The sequence below is a fragment of the Dryas octopetala genome, chromosome 6, assembly GCF_963921425.1.
Source record: "Dryas octopetala chromosome 6, drDryOcto1.1, whole genome shotgun sequence".
In the NCBI taxonomy this organism is placed as follows: domain Eukaryota; kingdom Viridiplantae; phylum Streptophyta; class Magnoliopsida; order Rosales; family Rosaceae; genus Dryas; species Dryas octopetala.
Window position 1 is genome coordinate 1856712 of NC_141371.1, and position 12860 is coordinate 1869571.

The 12860-nt window shown below is 40.7% G+C and overlaps 3 protein-coding genes, 1 non-coding gene and 1 pseudogene across 5 annotated transcripts; 3 read left to right on the plus strand and 2 right to left on the minus strand.

Annotated features, from left to right (window-relative positions):
- Nucleotides 1-508: 508 nt before the first annotated feature.
- LOC147280884 (late embryogenesis abundant protein 47-like) lies at nucleotides 509-2076 on the minus strand. Its single transcript, XM_086248702.1, has 4 exons — nucleotides 1770-2076; nucleotides 1618-1680; nucleotides 1076-1363; nucleotides 509-810 (listed from the first exon to the last, which is right to left on the minus strand). Exons 1-4 carry the CDS (start codon nucleotides 1926-1928, stop codon nucleotides 634-636), a joined length of 687 nt encoding a protein of 228 aa, XP_086104828.1. The 5' UTR covers nucleotides 1929-2076; the 3' UTR covers nucleotides 509-633.
- Nucleotides 947-1019, plus strand: TRNAR-ACG (transfer RNA arginine (anticodon ACG)). Its single transcript has one exon. It is a non-coding gene; the product is annotated as a tRNA-Arg (tRNA).
- Nucleotides 2077-2391: 315 nt separating the features above from the next.
- LOC147280886 (uncharacterized) lies at nucleotides 2392-4688 on the plus strand. 2 transcript variants are annotated; one of them, XM_086247662.1, is made up of 5 exons: nucleotides 2392-2512; nucleotides 2604-2809; nucleotides 2930-3018; nucleotides 3253-3366; nucleotides 4208-4688. In XM_086247662.1, the coding sequence occupies exons 2-5, from the start codon at nucleotides 2626-2628 to the stop codon at nucleotides 4439-4441; spliced, it is 621 nt and encodes a 206-aa protein (XP_086103788.1). In that variant the 5' UTR covers nucleotides 2392-2512; nucleotides 2604-2625; the 3' UTR covers nucleotides 4442-4688. The 2 variants fall into 2 exon arrangements, with proteins under 2 accessions (XP_086103788.1, XP_086103786.1); XM_086247660.1 differs by having other exon boundaries at nucleotides 2402-2512; nucleotides 2593-2809.
- A 1057-nt stretch (nucleotides 4689-5745) lies between these two features.
- Nucleotides 5746-7266, plus strand: LOC147280887 (glyoxal oxidase-related protein). Its single transcript, XM_086249027.1, has one exon. The coding sequence runs from the start codon at nucleotides 5746-5748 to the stop codon at nucleotides 7264-7266; it is 1521 nt and encodes a 506-aa protein (XP_086105153.1).
- Nucleotides 7267-10075: 2809 nt separating this feature from the next.
- On the minus strand, nucleotides 10076-12860 carry LOC147280888 (putative nucleolar protein 5-2; annotated as a pseudogene).

Genomic DNA, 12860 nt, shown 5'->3' on the forward strand with positions numbered 1-12860 from the left:
CAAGAGTTAACTAGTTAGTTAGGTAGTTAATACAAAGTTAAATTATTTTTTGGGTTCGTCAAATAATGTAATTTTTTTTTATAATTTGAATTTTTTATTTTTTAGGTTTTACTTTAAAGATAAAAAATTATTAAAATCGAAAATCTTTTAGTTATTTGATTATAATAAAGACCATTTATATGCTTTTATAAGCAACTTTAGAAAGTGTTTAGGAAGGTTTTGAATATATTGTTTGTCTCATCTGCCGACTGTTATATTATTTTAAGGTGTAAACACTATGCCTCTATTTTACTTTTCTAAAAAGAGAGATGAGTTAGAAAACACAAAAAAATTTCTTTCCTGCTATCAAATTTGATCTCGTCTTGAAAGTTAGTTCCAGATTAGCTCAGAGATGATAAAAAAAAACCCTATTATTGGTAAAGAGTAATGGGTCATTTTATTCAAACCCAAACGAAAAGACCATTTGTTTGAGAAGGTACATTACATAATACATGATCAAATTGAAATAAAAGTGACAAACACAACCCACAAGACTTTAGTGAGTTCCTCACTCTTCTCCTCCTGTGTATTGCTAGTGCTAGACCCAAAGCCAAAAAAATACATATGAGTAGGCAAGAGGTAGTGCGGGTGCAATTATTTTGATATTTCAGTACTATTATTCTGGTTGAGCCTAGCAGCCGCTGCCACCGAAGCTGCCACGCCCGTCGGATGTGTCGTCAGATATGGATCATTTCGCATCTCCGCACCGGTGACCCCCTCTGCATCTCGACGTGTCGCCGGTTTGTCTGATGGTAATTTTGAAGTTGCATCCTACAAATGCAACAAAACATCAATGGTCTCTTTTTGGACCAACATCCACATTTTGTTTGTTAGGACTTAGGACCAACAATAGTAATGTCTATATATATATAAAGCACGATACAATAGCATCAAAGAGGCTTGTGTGGACTCTGTGGCCCAATGGATAAGGCGCTGGTCTACGAAACCAGAGATTCTGGGTTCGATCCCCAGCAGAGTCGTTTTATATTTTTTTGCTTCAAATAATTATTTTTTAATTTAGATTGATTTATTGTACCGCAAGAATATCGACAAGTTTTGTCTTCTCCTCCTCCCGCGTGGCACGAGCATTAAGGGTGGCGGCCGACTGAGCCGCGGCGGCGACACCGCCCGGTACAATGTTGGTTCGGCCGGTTGCCCGAACCTCCGCTGCTTGAATTGCAGCCGCATCACTCCACTCGACCGGCTTCTGTCCAGCCGTCATAGCGGTGGCCTCCAGGGCTTCTCCAATGGTGATTGGACCACTCCCAGGCGGCATGTTAGATGCTGCTGCCAAAGGAACTCTCTGGCTGTATTTCCCAATAGCCTACCCTTCACAAACAACAAGGTACATATACACACACATTATATCTATTCTTTATGCAATTTCATTTCATGCCCAGCACAAAAAATTCAAGCCTTTGGATTGTTAAATTTATTTTTGTCTTCAACATGTACCTCTTCAATCAATGAAAGGCAAATGGAAACAATCAAATTTCAAAAGTAAGGTCAAATTATTGTTTCCGTTAAACTATATCTTCATTAGTACTCGTTAATTGATTTTAAGATCAAACTTTATACCTCAATCAATTCACTGATTTTCCTCTGCTTTTCATCTACTTTGCTTGAATTTCGATCCGGACCCTAAAACCAATAAAAAAAATAAATAAATAAAAGAAGAACTTAAAAGATATCAAATTATAATATAATGAATAACCCTTGTCTTAAAGGACCTGACCACCGACTGCCTCATCGTGACCCACATGATCAGCCCTTTCGTCGTGGACTCTCGCTGCTGCGTCCTTGGGCGCCACCGCCTTGTCGGCGAGCTCAACTTGCTGGCTTTCCTGCTGATCATGATCTTTTGGCCTCTCTAGCTGCTCTTGGCTCATGATTTTTGGATCAAAACTGTTGTATTTCAAATATTCGATGTGGGATGCTCTGTTCAGGTTACAGAGTAAAGAAATTCATGAGGATGTAGGAGGTAGCTTTAATATACGTGCATGGGGCATGCAGTATTTGGACACGTAGATGCTTATGCAAGTGACACGAGGCGAGATTTGGGTCGGACAACATGAGAAATGTTGGGACTGCTTAGCGATTTCTTAGCTCAATTGTTGGCTTCGAGCCTTCGAAGAAACCTCTGTTTTCTGTGCACAAAGGGTCTCTGTTCACATGGTCAAGGCAGAGACACGTGGCATTGGGAGACAGAGACGGTGACTCAGTCCAAGTACCCGATTCGTAAAACCGGTCAACCGGTCAACCGGGTTACGCATTCAACCCACAAGCCCAATAGCCCAAACAACTAAACTTTTTCTTTCACACTATAACCCAGCCCATTATCACCTTGCCCTTGTTCCTTGTTCGGTCTCTCACTCACTTTTTCAATCTTCTAATCCTCATACTTGAGTCTAGCAGCCCTCAGCTTTCTTCTCTTTTCTGTGTTAATTGAGTATTTCAGCTGCCAATTTGTTAGGTAATATCTCTCTAGAATCTGTGTGTTAAAACTTAAAAGTTAGGGTTTATCGAATTTATTTAATTGAATGAATTATTTAGTTTGTGTCTAGAATCTGTGATTGAGAAGCTGAAATGGAAGCTGAGAGAAAGCTCTCGGTGGAGGCGGAGGCGATATTCAGAGAAGGCATAGGATTGGTTCTGTCTCGGTGGTCAGCGCTCCAACTGGCCGTTGACAACGAGTGGGGTGGCCGTGACTCGCGCCGCAAATCGGAGCAACTCGCCGCCGATATCTTCTCCTGGTTCACTCACTCCACCGGTACATAACTCACTCTCAGCTCAACTTTTCTAATGATGTGATATGACTATTCTAGCCATGGTTATTGTTAATTATTGTTTTTTTTTTCTCTGATACCTGTGTGTTAATTATTGTCCTCAGAGCCCCTTTACATAGATGACTTAGAAGATATGCTCAGTGAAGGCATGCTTTCTCTCAATACTATGACAGAGGATGGCAGCATTGAAGAGGTATATGCTTTCACTACTCTGCTTTGTATCTTAATGAATTATATTAGAGAAGATTTTAATTTTATATGTTAGGCTTCTGGTGACAATTTATGAGGACCAATTTCATGTGAGCTCTATAAGTTCTACATGTTTTTTCTTGTTTGTGGCTAGTTTTGAATATTGGGGATGCAATTTTTTGCTCTTGTTTTTCTATCTTTATTGTGTCTTTATTTATTTTTCTATGGGTCTTCATAGGTTGCTGAAAAGTTAATGATTATGCATGAAGAATGTTTGGATGGTAATTTCAAGTCCATTGAAAGCCTAAGAGAAGCCAGTCATAGAAGAGTCGCTCTTCCTCATGTTAAACAGGTGAGTTATATTCCACACCCCCAGCCTTAAAATTTTTTACTTCAATAAGATTAAATTTGTTTTTTGGTGGTCTATTACTATTAACCTTATGACACAAAAGGGAGTAGACATATGGACTGCATCATTTGACGTAATGCATATATTATTACCACTAATGTGTGGTAAGTCACACGTTCATAACTCTATTTGAAGAAAATCTGAACTGTTGGTCCAAATTGGGTATCGGTGCACGATATAAGTACTAACTATCATGGGTGATGCTGGAAATTGTTCTCATAATTTGACAATACAGGAAAGATATGTGAGGCTAGTGCTAGATTTCCTCGCAATCCATGATTGGTCTTCCCTTTTATAACAGAGGTCTAGGGTTTAACTGTGGTCAGAGGGTATCACCATATTGGAAAGACAAGGGCTACCTTCCTTTTCTGTAGTATTTGCAATTTGCAAGAACGCAAGGTGTATGCGGTATCTATTGTTATGTTGGAATTTATGTGATGACGGTGGCATATTCCTATGATTTGTCATCCCATATGAAACAGGCTTGATGAACTTTTAAGTTGTCAACTGTTCCTATAAATAACCCAGATGGAAATTGTTTTGCGAATGCATTTTCTTCGGATCTTCAACCTGTGGAACTCTATTTCATGCTTTTCCAGCTTTTAGTGTGTTTAAGAGAATTCCTTTTTGGCATTGGGTTCATGGGAGGTCTTTGAACCCTGTGCAATCATTCATGGTAAAGAAACCTTTCATGCTCATATGAGTGCTCCAAATCCATGAGAGTGATAAATTGAAATAGTTTTCCTTACATTTATCTCTTCTTTTACTTCCTTACCTATGTCAGGCTGCAAATGATGATGATGATGATGATGAAGACGATGAGGATGACAACAATGGAAGAGATGATACTATGGGAAATGATGATTCGTCAAACATGATGGTGGACACACTGGCGTCCGAGGCAAATTTGAATCCAACAGTCATGCCAGGCAATGAACCAACTCCCAAGCTGGCAGCCAAAGCAGAAGATGGATGGGAAGTAGTTGGACCAAGACGAAACAGGGGTAAAAGGAATTAGGTTGAAACCCCTAATTATATTTTCCTCAAAATTTTTGTCATTTCTCTCTCCCAAGTAGTGTTTCTCTGGTTGTATTTTGTTTGACCATGTGGATAGCTGGTTAGTTCTTTTTAATTTTGCCTGTTTGTCCTTTATTATTTTCTCTTTCTTTGAGAACTTGAAGCATAAAGGCAGAATTTTATATGAATTTGTTTGACAAAGAACATTGGCATAGAGTACAAATGAATTTGGGAGTTCTATTCCTTTATTATGCGAACCCAAACAATGGAGATACAGTTGAAGTATAGAAACAAAAGAGACAAATACTGAAAGAAGAAGATTAACTATTCATCATAACCAGAGAACTAAACTTCTCAAGTACAAATAGAGAACGCACACCAGCCAACTACCCAACATAAAGGCTAACAACAAATACTAAGCCAACTACCCAACATAAAGGCTAACAACAAATACTAAGGAGGCCTCCTGATATGCCCAAGGCCCAACTGCCCAACATAAAGGCTAACAACAAATACTAAGGAGGCCTCCTGATATGCCCAAGGCCATTAACTTAAAACGGCAAATTAACCCAAGACAGCTAACAGAGAACAATAAATAGCTTAAGACATTAATGCTACATTTAATTATTCCAACATGAATTCAAACTAAAAATTGGACTGAGATACAATTGGGAGTTCTTCCTTCATCCTCAGTAGTTCACAAAAACATAAGTTTTCAAGTTGTTTTCTAATGACTGCAATACATACCCAATATTCACTTTGTTCTCTAAAGACTTATATATAGCCTATAGGCCAATGCTCAGAGTTGATCATAAGCTTGCAAACAAGTATAGCTAGCCCAGCATATAATCAAACAGTTTGTAAACAAATAGTACTCAGGTCTAGAGGAATTAAATGAGCGCAATCTCAGCTTGAAAAGTCCATACTTCTTGAGCTTCACTGCAACTCTTTGGATGCACCCCTTAATTTGCTGCGAACTTAACCCTCTCAAAGATCCCCAAAATATTATATTATAATAATTACAATAACATATATAAACAGTCACATTTTCTTTATTCCATCAACCTGATCCCCACACCAACTCTTCCTCCTGGGTTCACCTATAGCCCTCCAAATTAATCTTCTCCTTCTCTTTTAGCCTATACCTACACATACAATATGAGTACCATTGTCATTTTCTTCCTAATTTTAGCTACACACATCATCTATCTCCTTCCTATTTCATGTCAAACTGATCATCTCCTACCATACTCCGGCAACCAAGGCCAATGGCAACTCCTACACGCCTCCCTAGGCATCTCCGCCATGCACATGCAACTCTTACGTACCAACCAAGTCATCATGTTTGACCGGACCGACTACGGCCCCTCCAACCTCTCCCTCCCCGCCGGACGCTGCCGGCGGGACCCCAAAGACACCGTCCTCAAACTCGATTGCACCGCCCACTCCATCCTCTACGACCTCGCCACCAACACCTTCCGCCCCCTAACGGTTCAAACCGACACTTGGTGCTCCTCCGGGGCCGTCCTTCCCGACGGAACCCTAGTCCAGACCGGCGGCTACAACGACGGCGACCACGTGGTTCGAGCGTTCACTCCATGCATGGGTGAAAGTTGTGATTGGCTCGAATTCCCAAACTACTTAATAGAACGTAGATGGTATGCTACCAATCAAATATTACCAGATGGACGTATAATCATAGTTGGAGGCAGAAGACAATTTAATTACGAGTTTTATCCTCGTGATTTTCAAAACCCTTCTGCCTCTCACACATTCTGGCTCGATCTTCTGAGAGAAACCAAAGACGATAATGAAAACAACTTGTACCCATTTCTCCATCTATTACCAGATGGAAACTTGTTCATTTTCGCAAACAACAAGTCCATACTCTTCAACTACAACCAAAACGTCGTCGTTAAAGACTTCCCTGATATTCCAGGAGGGGACCCACGTAACTACCCAAGCTCAGGCTCATCAGTCTTACTTCCGTTAGACGAGAACAAAGGCGTCACCAACATCGAAGCCGAAGTCATGGTCTGCGGCGGCGCGCCCCGCCGCTCGCACTTGCTTGCGACACGTGGAGAGTTCGTTAGTGCGGTCGGCACCTGCGGGCGGCTCAAGGTGAGTCGTGAAAGACCCGAGTGGGTCATGGAGGACATGCCGGTGCCCCGAGTCATGGGCGATATGCTCCTTCTGCCGACCGGAGACGTCGTCATCATCAACGGCGCCGCACTGGGCACCGCCGGCTGGGAAAACGGGCGTGACCCGGTTACGAAACCGGTAATTTACCGCCCGTCCGAATACCCGAACCGGCGGTTTTCGGTCATGGCCGGTTCGCTGAAACCGAGACTTTACCATTCCTCGGCAGTTCTGGCACCAGACGGCCGGGTCTTAGTGGGCGGCAGCAACCCACATACGTACTACAACTTCACCGGAGTCGAGTACCCGACGGACCTGAGCTTGGAGGCCTTTTTGCCGCCGTATTTGGCGGCGGAATACGACCCGGTTCGGCCGAGAATCGTTTCAGCGAATGGGGTTATCGGGTACGGGCAGCTCTTTTCGGTTGTGTTCGCGGTGCCTCAGTACTTTTCGGCGGGTGTTTTGTCGGTGAGGTTGGTCGCGCCTTCGTTTACTACGCACTCATTTGGAATGAATCAGAGAATGGTGGTGATGAGGTCGGTCGGATTTACACTGTTGGCGGTGAATACGTATCAGATAAACGTGGTTGGGCCGTCGGCGGCTGAGGTTGCTCCGCCGGGTTATTATTTGCTGTTTGTGGTGCACGCTGATATACCCAGTACTGCTATGTGGGTCAAGTTGCAGTGATGTATCGGGTGACATTTGGACCAAAAAGAAAAGATCGGGTCCCACGGCCAGACAAATATTAGTTCTAAAAATTAATAAAATGTACATAAAATATATATCAATAAAATTCTTATGGTATTCTTAATAATAATATCAAATATATTATGTATAATGTAATGTTGATATTATGCATTTATAAATAGTGTCCTAATCACTACAAGAAAAGTGGACATACACCACACCTCACCAGCAGTGGCATATGCTTACAAATACCACTGACCCTCTGTGGTATTTGAGTATACACCACAGCCATTGTCACAGGAAGGGTATCAGTGGCCGTTGCGGGTGTATCGAAAAGTCTACTGCCACTGGATAGGCTTCTGTGGTTTTTGTTTATGCATGTTTGTCTTGTCAGCAACTTAAAATGCCACACCCTTGCCCTGTGGTATATTTCTCTTTATTGTTTTTTAATTATAATTACAAATTTCCAAATTTCACATAATACCCAAAATTGCTGATAGGCAACACACCCACTGCTGTGGCATTTTGTAATATTTAGTGATCTTTAAACCTTTTGCACGTGGGGTGTGCAGGTGCAAATATATTGGATTTTGTACTTTTGATAAATTGGCATTAATTATTATGAATAATTATTTAGTTATTATAATTTTCACATTTCATATATATAATAATATAATGGGGAAATGTTGAATTGTGGACTAAAATTCAAAGAACACAGTAGAAGATTCATATGGCCCTTTAATTTGAAAAAACTCTTTCCTTCTACACATTTTGCAACACCATATATCAACTTCATGAGATAATAATATCAATTACTAAAGCCACATCCACTCAACATAATCAAAATGCATGCTGTGTCTGCAGTTACCTATACATATTAGCCAATTACATTTATGTCCACAAAAGCAAGTATAACAACATCAAAAAGCATTCAATTCAGCAGGTGCATATATCTACATACAATGCATTTGGTCATGCAAATTCCAAGGACTAATCCAATTTGCACACATGTAATCCTTCCAACACGATCTACCCAAAATATCAACCATTGATATTCCAAAATGCCTTAATGTAGTAAATGCTTGAAACTAAAAGTATCTAACCATATAATCACGGGGTGCAAACATCCATAGGTGGGGCTGGCACGTAACAATCATCCATGTTGAATGGGTTGTTGCTCATTTGAGGTGTGGGGTGGACTTCCTGCTGCCTTGATGCTGACTTTACTAGATTGATAAAGGTTCCCATGTTGATGTCACTAATCGACACTCCTGCTGCAGCAAGCACTTGCTCCAATGGATGTGTAACATTGTTGGCATTAATTTTTTCTTCAATTGCATCAAGCTTCAGCTGCATGCTTTCAACTTTTGCATTGGCTTCTTCTGAAACCTTTTTTTGTTCCTCAAGTTGTGTCATCAATGTTTCAACTTGACGAACCATGCCGCCTGGCTGGGTGATAATTCCGGGCACGTCTGCCGATTCAATCCCTACTCCATAACCACGTACTGTGTTGCGCTGCTCCGGGCCAAGCACTTTAGCATACAAGTCATTGCGCACTTGGGTGTTGATTTCCACGCCTTCTTCTTCGACAAGCTTTTCGAGTTTGTCAAAAGTTGTCTGCATTTTGTTAACTAGTTATTAAAATACTACTTAAACAAATATAGGTCCAAAAATACAAATCCATAACCACTTCACCCATAAACTTACAATTTTCTGTGAGACATCCTCATTCACTGCTACACGGCCCTTGGGAGTTTCCCGTGTGTATACTAGCTTGAACATTTCCATTCTGTCCAACTCTTCACCTGGGTGTGTACATTCCTGCATCATTTCATAATTTATTTAACTGAAGCTACAATAGCAGCCAAATAAAGCAAGAAAACAATTTAAAGGCTACTAAACCTTACTTAGTAATGACCCACAAAGAAACTCACCCATTCATAGCGAACTTGGGAGAAACTAGTTCTGCCTGTGATGTGATTCAATGTTGATTGTGCCCTATTTTTCCTGTTTGTATTCGAACTTTTCTACAAATTAAACAAACAAATTAAACAAGAAGCATTCATTAAGGTGTATGGCATTTTATGCATTGCTAATATACATGAACACTCAACTTATGCTGCAATAAATCTCAGTTTATTTACCAGTCAACTTATACATGTGTATTGTCAAGTCAAACGATTATTTAAGTTTCATATGTTACAAGCACTGTGGCAAAAGTGTTGGCCATATTCCCAATGCTCCACAAGCTGAGTAATTAACCATGGGATATGTGGTTAATACTTTAAACCCCATAGATAAACTGTGGGTTATAAAATAATAACCTATGAATCATCTTTGCTGTGGGTTATGACCTACTAATTACCACAGAGCTGTGGATTATGACCTATTAATTACCACAGAGTTTATGCAGTGGGAAAATCACCTATGGTCTATGTCCACTTTTCTTATAGTTAATATAGGATGAAAATTTTAGATATATACTACGGTTGCAAGCACTGATCGATGGACAAATAAAAGTTTTATTATTATTATTATTCAAATTTTTGTCCAAAATTTTAAAGTTAATTAAATTTTAAATAATTATTTTAAGGAGTTATGTTGAAATTAGGATAAAAAATTGAAAACCAAGTGGTCAATTCAATCATATTATAAGAGCTTTGTCAGTGCAATTCCTAAAAGGTTGGACGAAGAAATTATTGTTTGAGATCGTAATACTACATTGTCGGTTTGCTGGTCACCACAACTTTTCCAAAATCTCTCAATCTTCATTTTTTTTCCTCTTCGATCTTCTCTTTCTGACTGGTTGGCATTTCAGATTCTTCTTCAGCATGTTTTCTTTTCCTTTTCTTCTTCTCTCCCACATCATCAGCATTTCAACCCCATCCGGCCTGTACCTCAACATCCTCAGCTGAATGTTTCTTCTGTTTCTTCTTTTCCGTGAGGTCACTTGCTTGCCCAAGAACTGAATCTGCTGCAGGATTATATGCCTGCAAATAACAGGACGAGTCAATATATATATTCAACTGACCAACAGAAGTAAGAGTTCGCCGTCTACATTATTACAAACACTCTATGTCATACAAAAACATCCAACGGTAGAAAATCTACACTATAATAGTGGAAAAATATATGAACCGGTCAACATCTAAGGATTAAAAGTGCATGTGTTGTTATATGCGCTATGCACTGTTTGTATTGTAGAATTGCCCTACAAGTAAACATACAAAACAAATGTCAGACCTTAGCAGAAGTTATCAATCCTCCGGCTCCCTTCTTGTGATATCCTTGTCATAGACTTCTATATTTGGTTTGCCTTTAGCTGATCCAGCAAACCGACCCAATTCTTCGCCTTCAAGATTCCTCAACCGTGCTTCAAGCTATGCAGATGATATAATATATCTCTAAGCAGATGCTTTCAAAAAGGTATAGGGAAATTGACAATGAGATGCAAGTAATTAAGCTATACCTTGGCTCGATTTTCCAGTCCCATTGAGTTATGTTGGTTATCGATCTCTGCAAGAGCGTCATATCTACAAGACTACAAGCCCATATTTTGGAGTTGCATGCTTAGTCTTTAGTGCTCTGAAAAGGGCCTTTTCAGCTCCAAGAATTTGAACTGTGCTCCCAGGCTGCTTTGCAAGATTCAACAAGCTACCACCATGGGCAATGGGGCGAGCACCAACAAGATCTCCAACAAGAGCAGTCAAATTCGGTGCAATTAATGGTGTTCATCCTGCTTTTTAGATAGTCATATAGCAGGGCTCTGTACTCATCGAGAGAAAGGACTAGGTCACAGAATTTTGCGCGATGTTAATCAAATCAAGGTCACTAAGTTCAGTTCCCATGGATATCATAGCTGCTTCCTTCAATTCAGTCTATAAAAATAGGGTCATAAAGAACACACAATTAAGGCACCATTCGTAAAGAGCGTTCATCTATAAAAAGAGGGTCATAAAGAATGTTCAACTATATATAGAAATAGGGTGCATACACTAGAAACCAATAGGAGACGTTACTATGATTACAGCAGCAAAATAAATCACCAACCATTACCTCAGAGAAATCAAGCTTTGCAGCATTAGAACGACATCCCATCAGCTTCACTGCCTTGGCGTAAACAATGTCGTACGTCCTGCACTATCTTAATTTGCAAGATCTGGAAAATGCCAACTGTTGATGCAAATTCTCGTGAGGTAGATGCAACAACTTAGAAATGCTGATCTGGCTGATCAGATGCTTTGCTGGATGATGAAATGGATGTTGATTGAGATCTTCCTGCAAAAGAAACAAGATCAAAGGAGATGGACCGGTGTGGTACCAGCCAAACACGCTCCGATGATGAAATCAGTGATGGTGTTTGATGGTGGATGAGGAAGAACAGAGGATGAACTTGGGAGAATAGGAAGAACAAGGCAAATGTTCTGGGTTATTCTCAGCAAGTTGGGTAAGCTCTTTGGTGAGTGGGAATTTTTGTGTTAAGTGTTTTTTGGATGGGTTGATAGATAATGATGGTTTTTGCACATATGAGTTGATATATATAAGCAAAGGAAGTCTTGATGAGTAAGATACCTGCATGTGAATGCATGGTTGCCAGTGACCCACGCGCCTGGTCAGAACTAGTTGCATGTGCAGCTGCTCACCTCCTCAGCATTCAATGCTGCAATGAATGCTCCATTAAATGCAAGGTTGGAAGGTTCAGGCAAACTGCCCCAGTAGTCATGAATGCAGACTGGATATTCTATCTGTCAGAAGATTTGTGTCAGGTGCATTTAAGTGTGGCGGTTCATCCCAACGTGCTCATCCTGAGAATGGCGGTGGAGAGCCGAGCCGAGCCGAACATATATCTTTATGCGTATGCATGAAGTCTATGTGTGATCGGATCGGGCATGGGATTCCAGACCGAGCCGACCCGAGAGATAAGGGTCCCTCCGAGCCCTAACTAGCCGACGTTAGAACTCGAAAGGAGGTCACTTCGGTGCCGAGCCGAGCCGAACTGGAATGACCGTGGAAAGATGGGCACTCAATCCCCTGGAAGATCATCGGTTCGGCCCGGGCCGAACATGGTGGACCCGACATGGAGATCCGGTCCGAGCTGGCGGAGGAAGTGCTGGGCAGTGATGATGTGGAGGTCAAAGTCTGACCAGCCACGTGTCCAGCCAGGATTGGCTGTTGGATCGGTGTGGGTTTACCCACAAACACCAACCATACCATTCTCGAACACTCATTGCATATGTGTTTAGCTCTTTATCAAGATCATCAAGCAAACTGATGGCTTGAATAACCATTGCATCAACCTGGAACTCATCAACATAATTAGGTTTAAACACCCTCCCAAAATTCATGTATCCCTAGCAGACCAGACTAATTTCAATAAGCCACAACAGAGAGTCCAAAAAACATCTCTTTACAGAATAGAGAACTGATTACAGTTTTAGGCAACTGATTAATAGTTCATTAACTGATATCAGTACCAGTCCTTTACTAAGAAGTAAATAAGCAAAAACCATAAATCTTCATGCCTTTGATTGTCAATATATATACCTCTTGCATGCAGCATAGTGAAAAACACATGCAGCAAAGATAAAGCAGAA

What these genes read in the sequence shown, in the direction of transcription:
- LOC147280884 (XM_086248702.1), bottom strand. Translation starts at nt 1,928, where the DNA reads ATGAGCCAAGAGCAGCTAGAGAGGCCAAAAGATCATGATCAGCAGGAA. An exon ending in AAATCAGTGAATTGATTGAG is followed by an intron (nt 1,364 to 1,617) that starts GTATAAAGTTTG and finishes TGTGAAGGGTAG; the next exon opens with GCTATTGGGAAATACAGCCA. An exon ending in AACTTGTCGATATTCTTGCG is followed by an intron (nt 811 to 1,075) that starts GTACAATAAATC and finishes TTGCATTTGTAG; the next exon opens with GATGCAACTTCAAAATTACC.
- LOC147280886 (XM_086247662.1), top strand. Translation starts at nt 2,626, where the DNA reads ATGGAAGCTGAGAGAAAGCTCTCGGTGGAGGCGGAGGCGATATTCAGA. An exon ending in CTGGTTCACTCACTCCACCG is followed by an intron (nt 2,810 to 2,929) that starts GTACATAACTCA and finishes TATTGTCCTCAG; the next exon opens with AGCCCCTTTACATAGATGAC. An exon ending in AGGATGGCAGCATTGAAGAG is followed by an intron (nt 3,019 to 3,252) that starts GTATATGCTTTC and finishes GGGTCTTCATAG; the next exon opens with GTTGCTGAAAAGTTAATGAT.
- LOC147280887 (XM_086249027.1), top strand. Translation starts at nt 5,746, where the DNA reads ATGCACATGCAACTCTTACGTACCAACCAAGTCATCATGTTTGACCGG.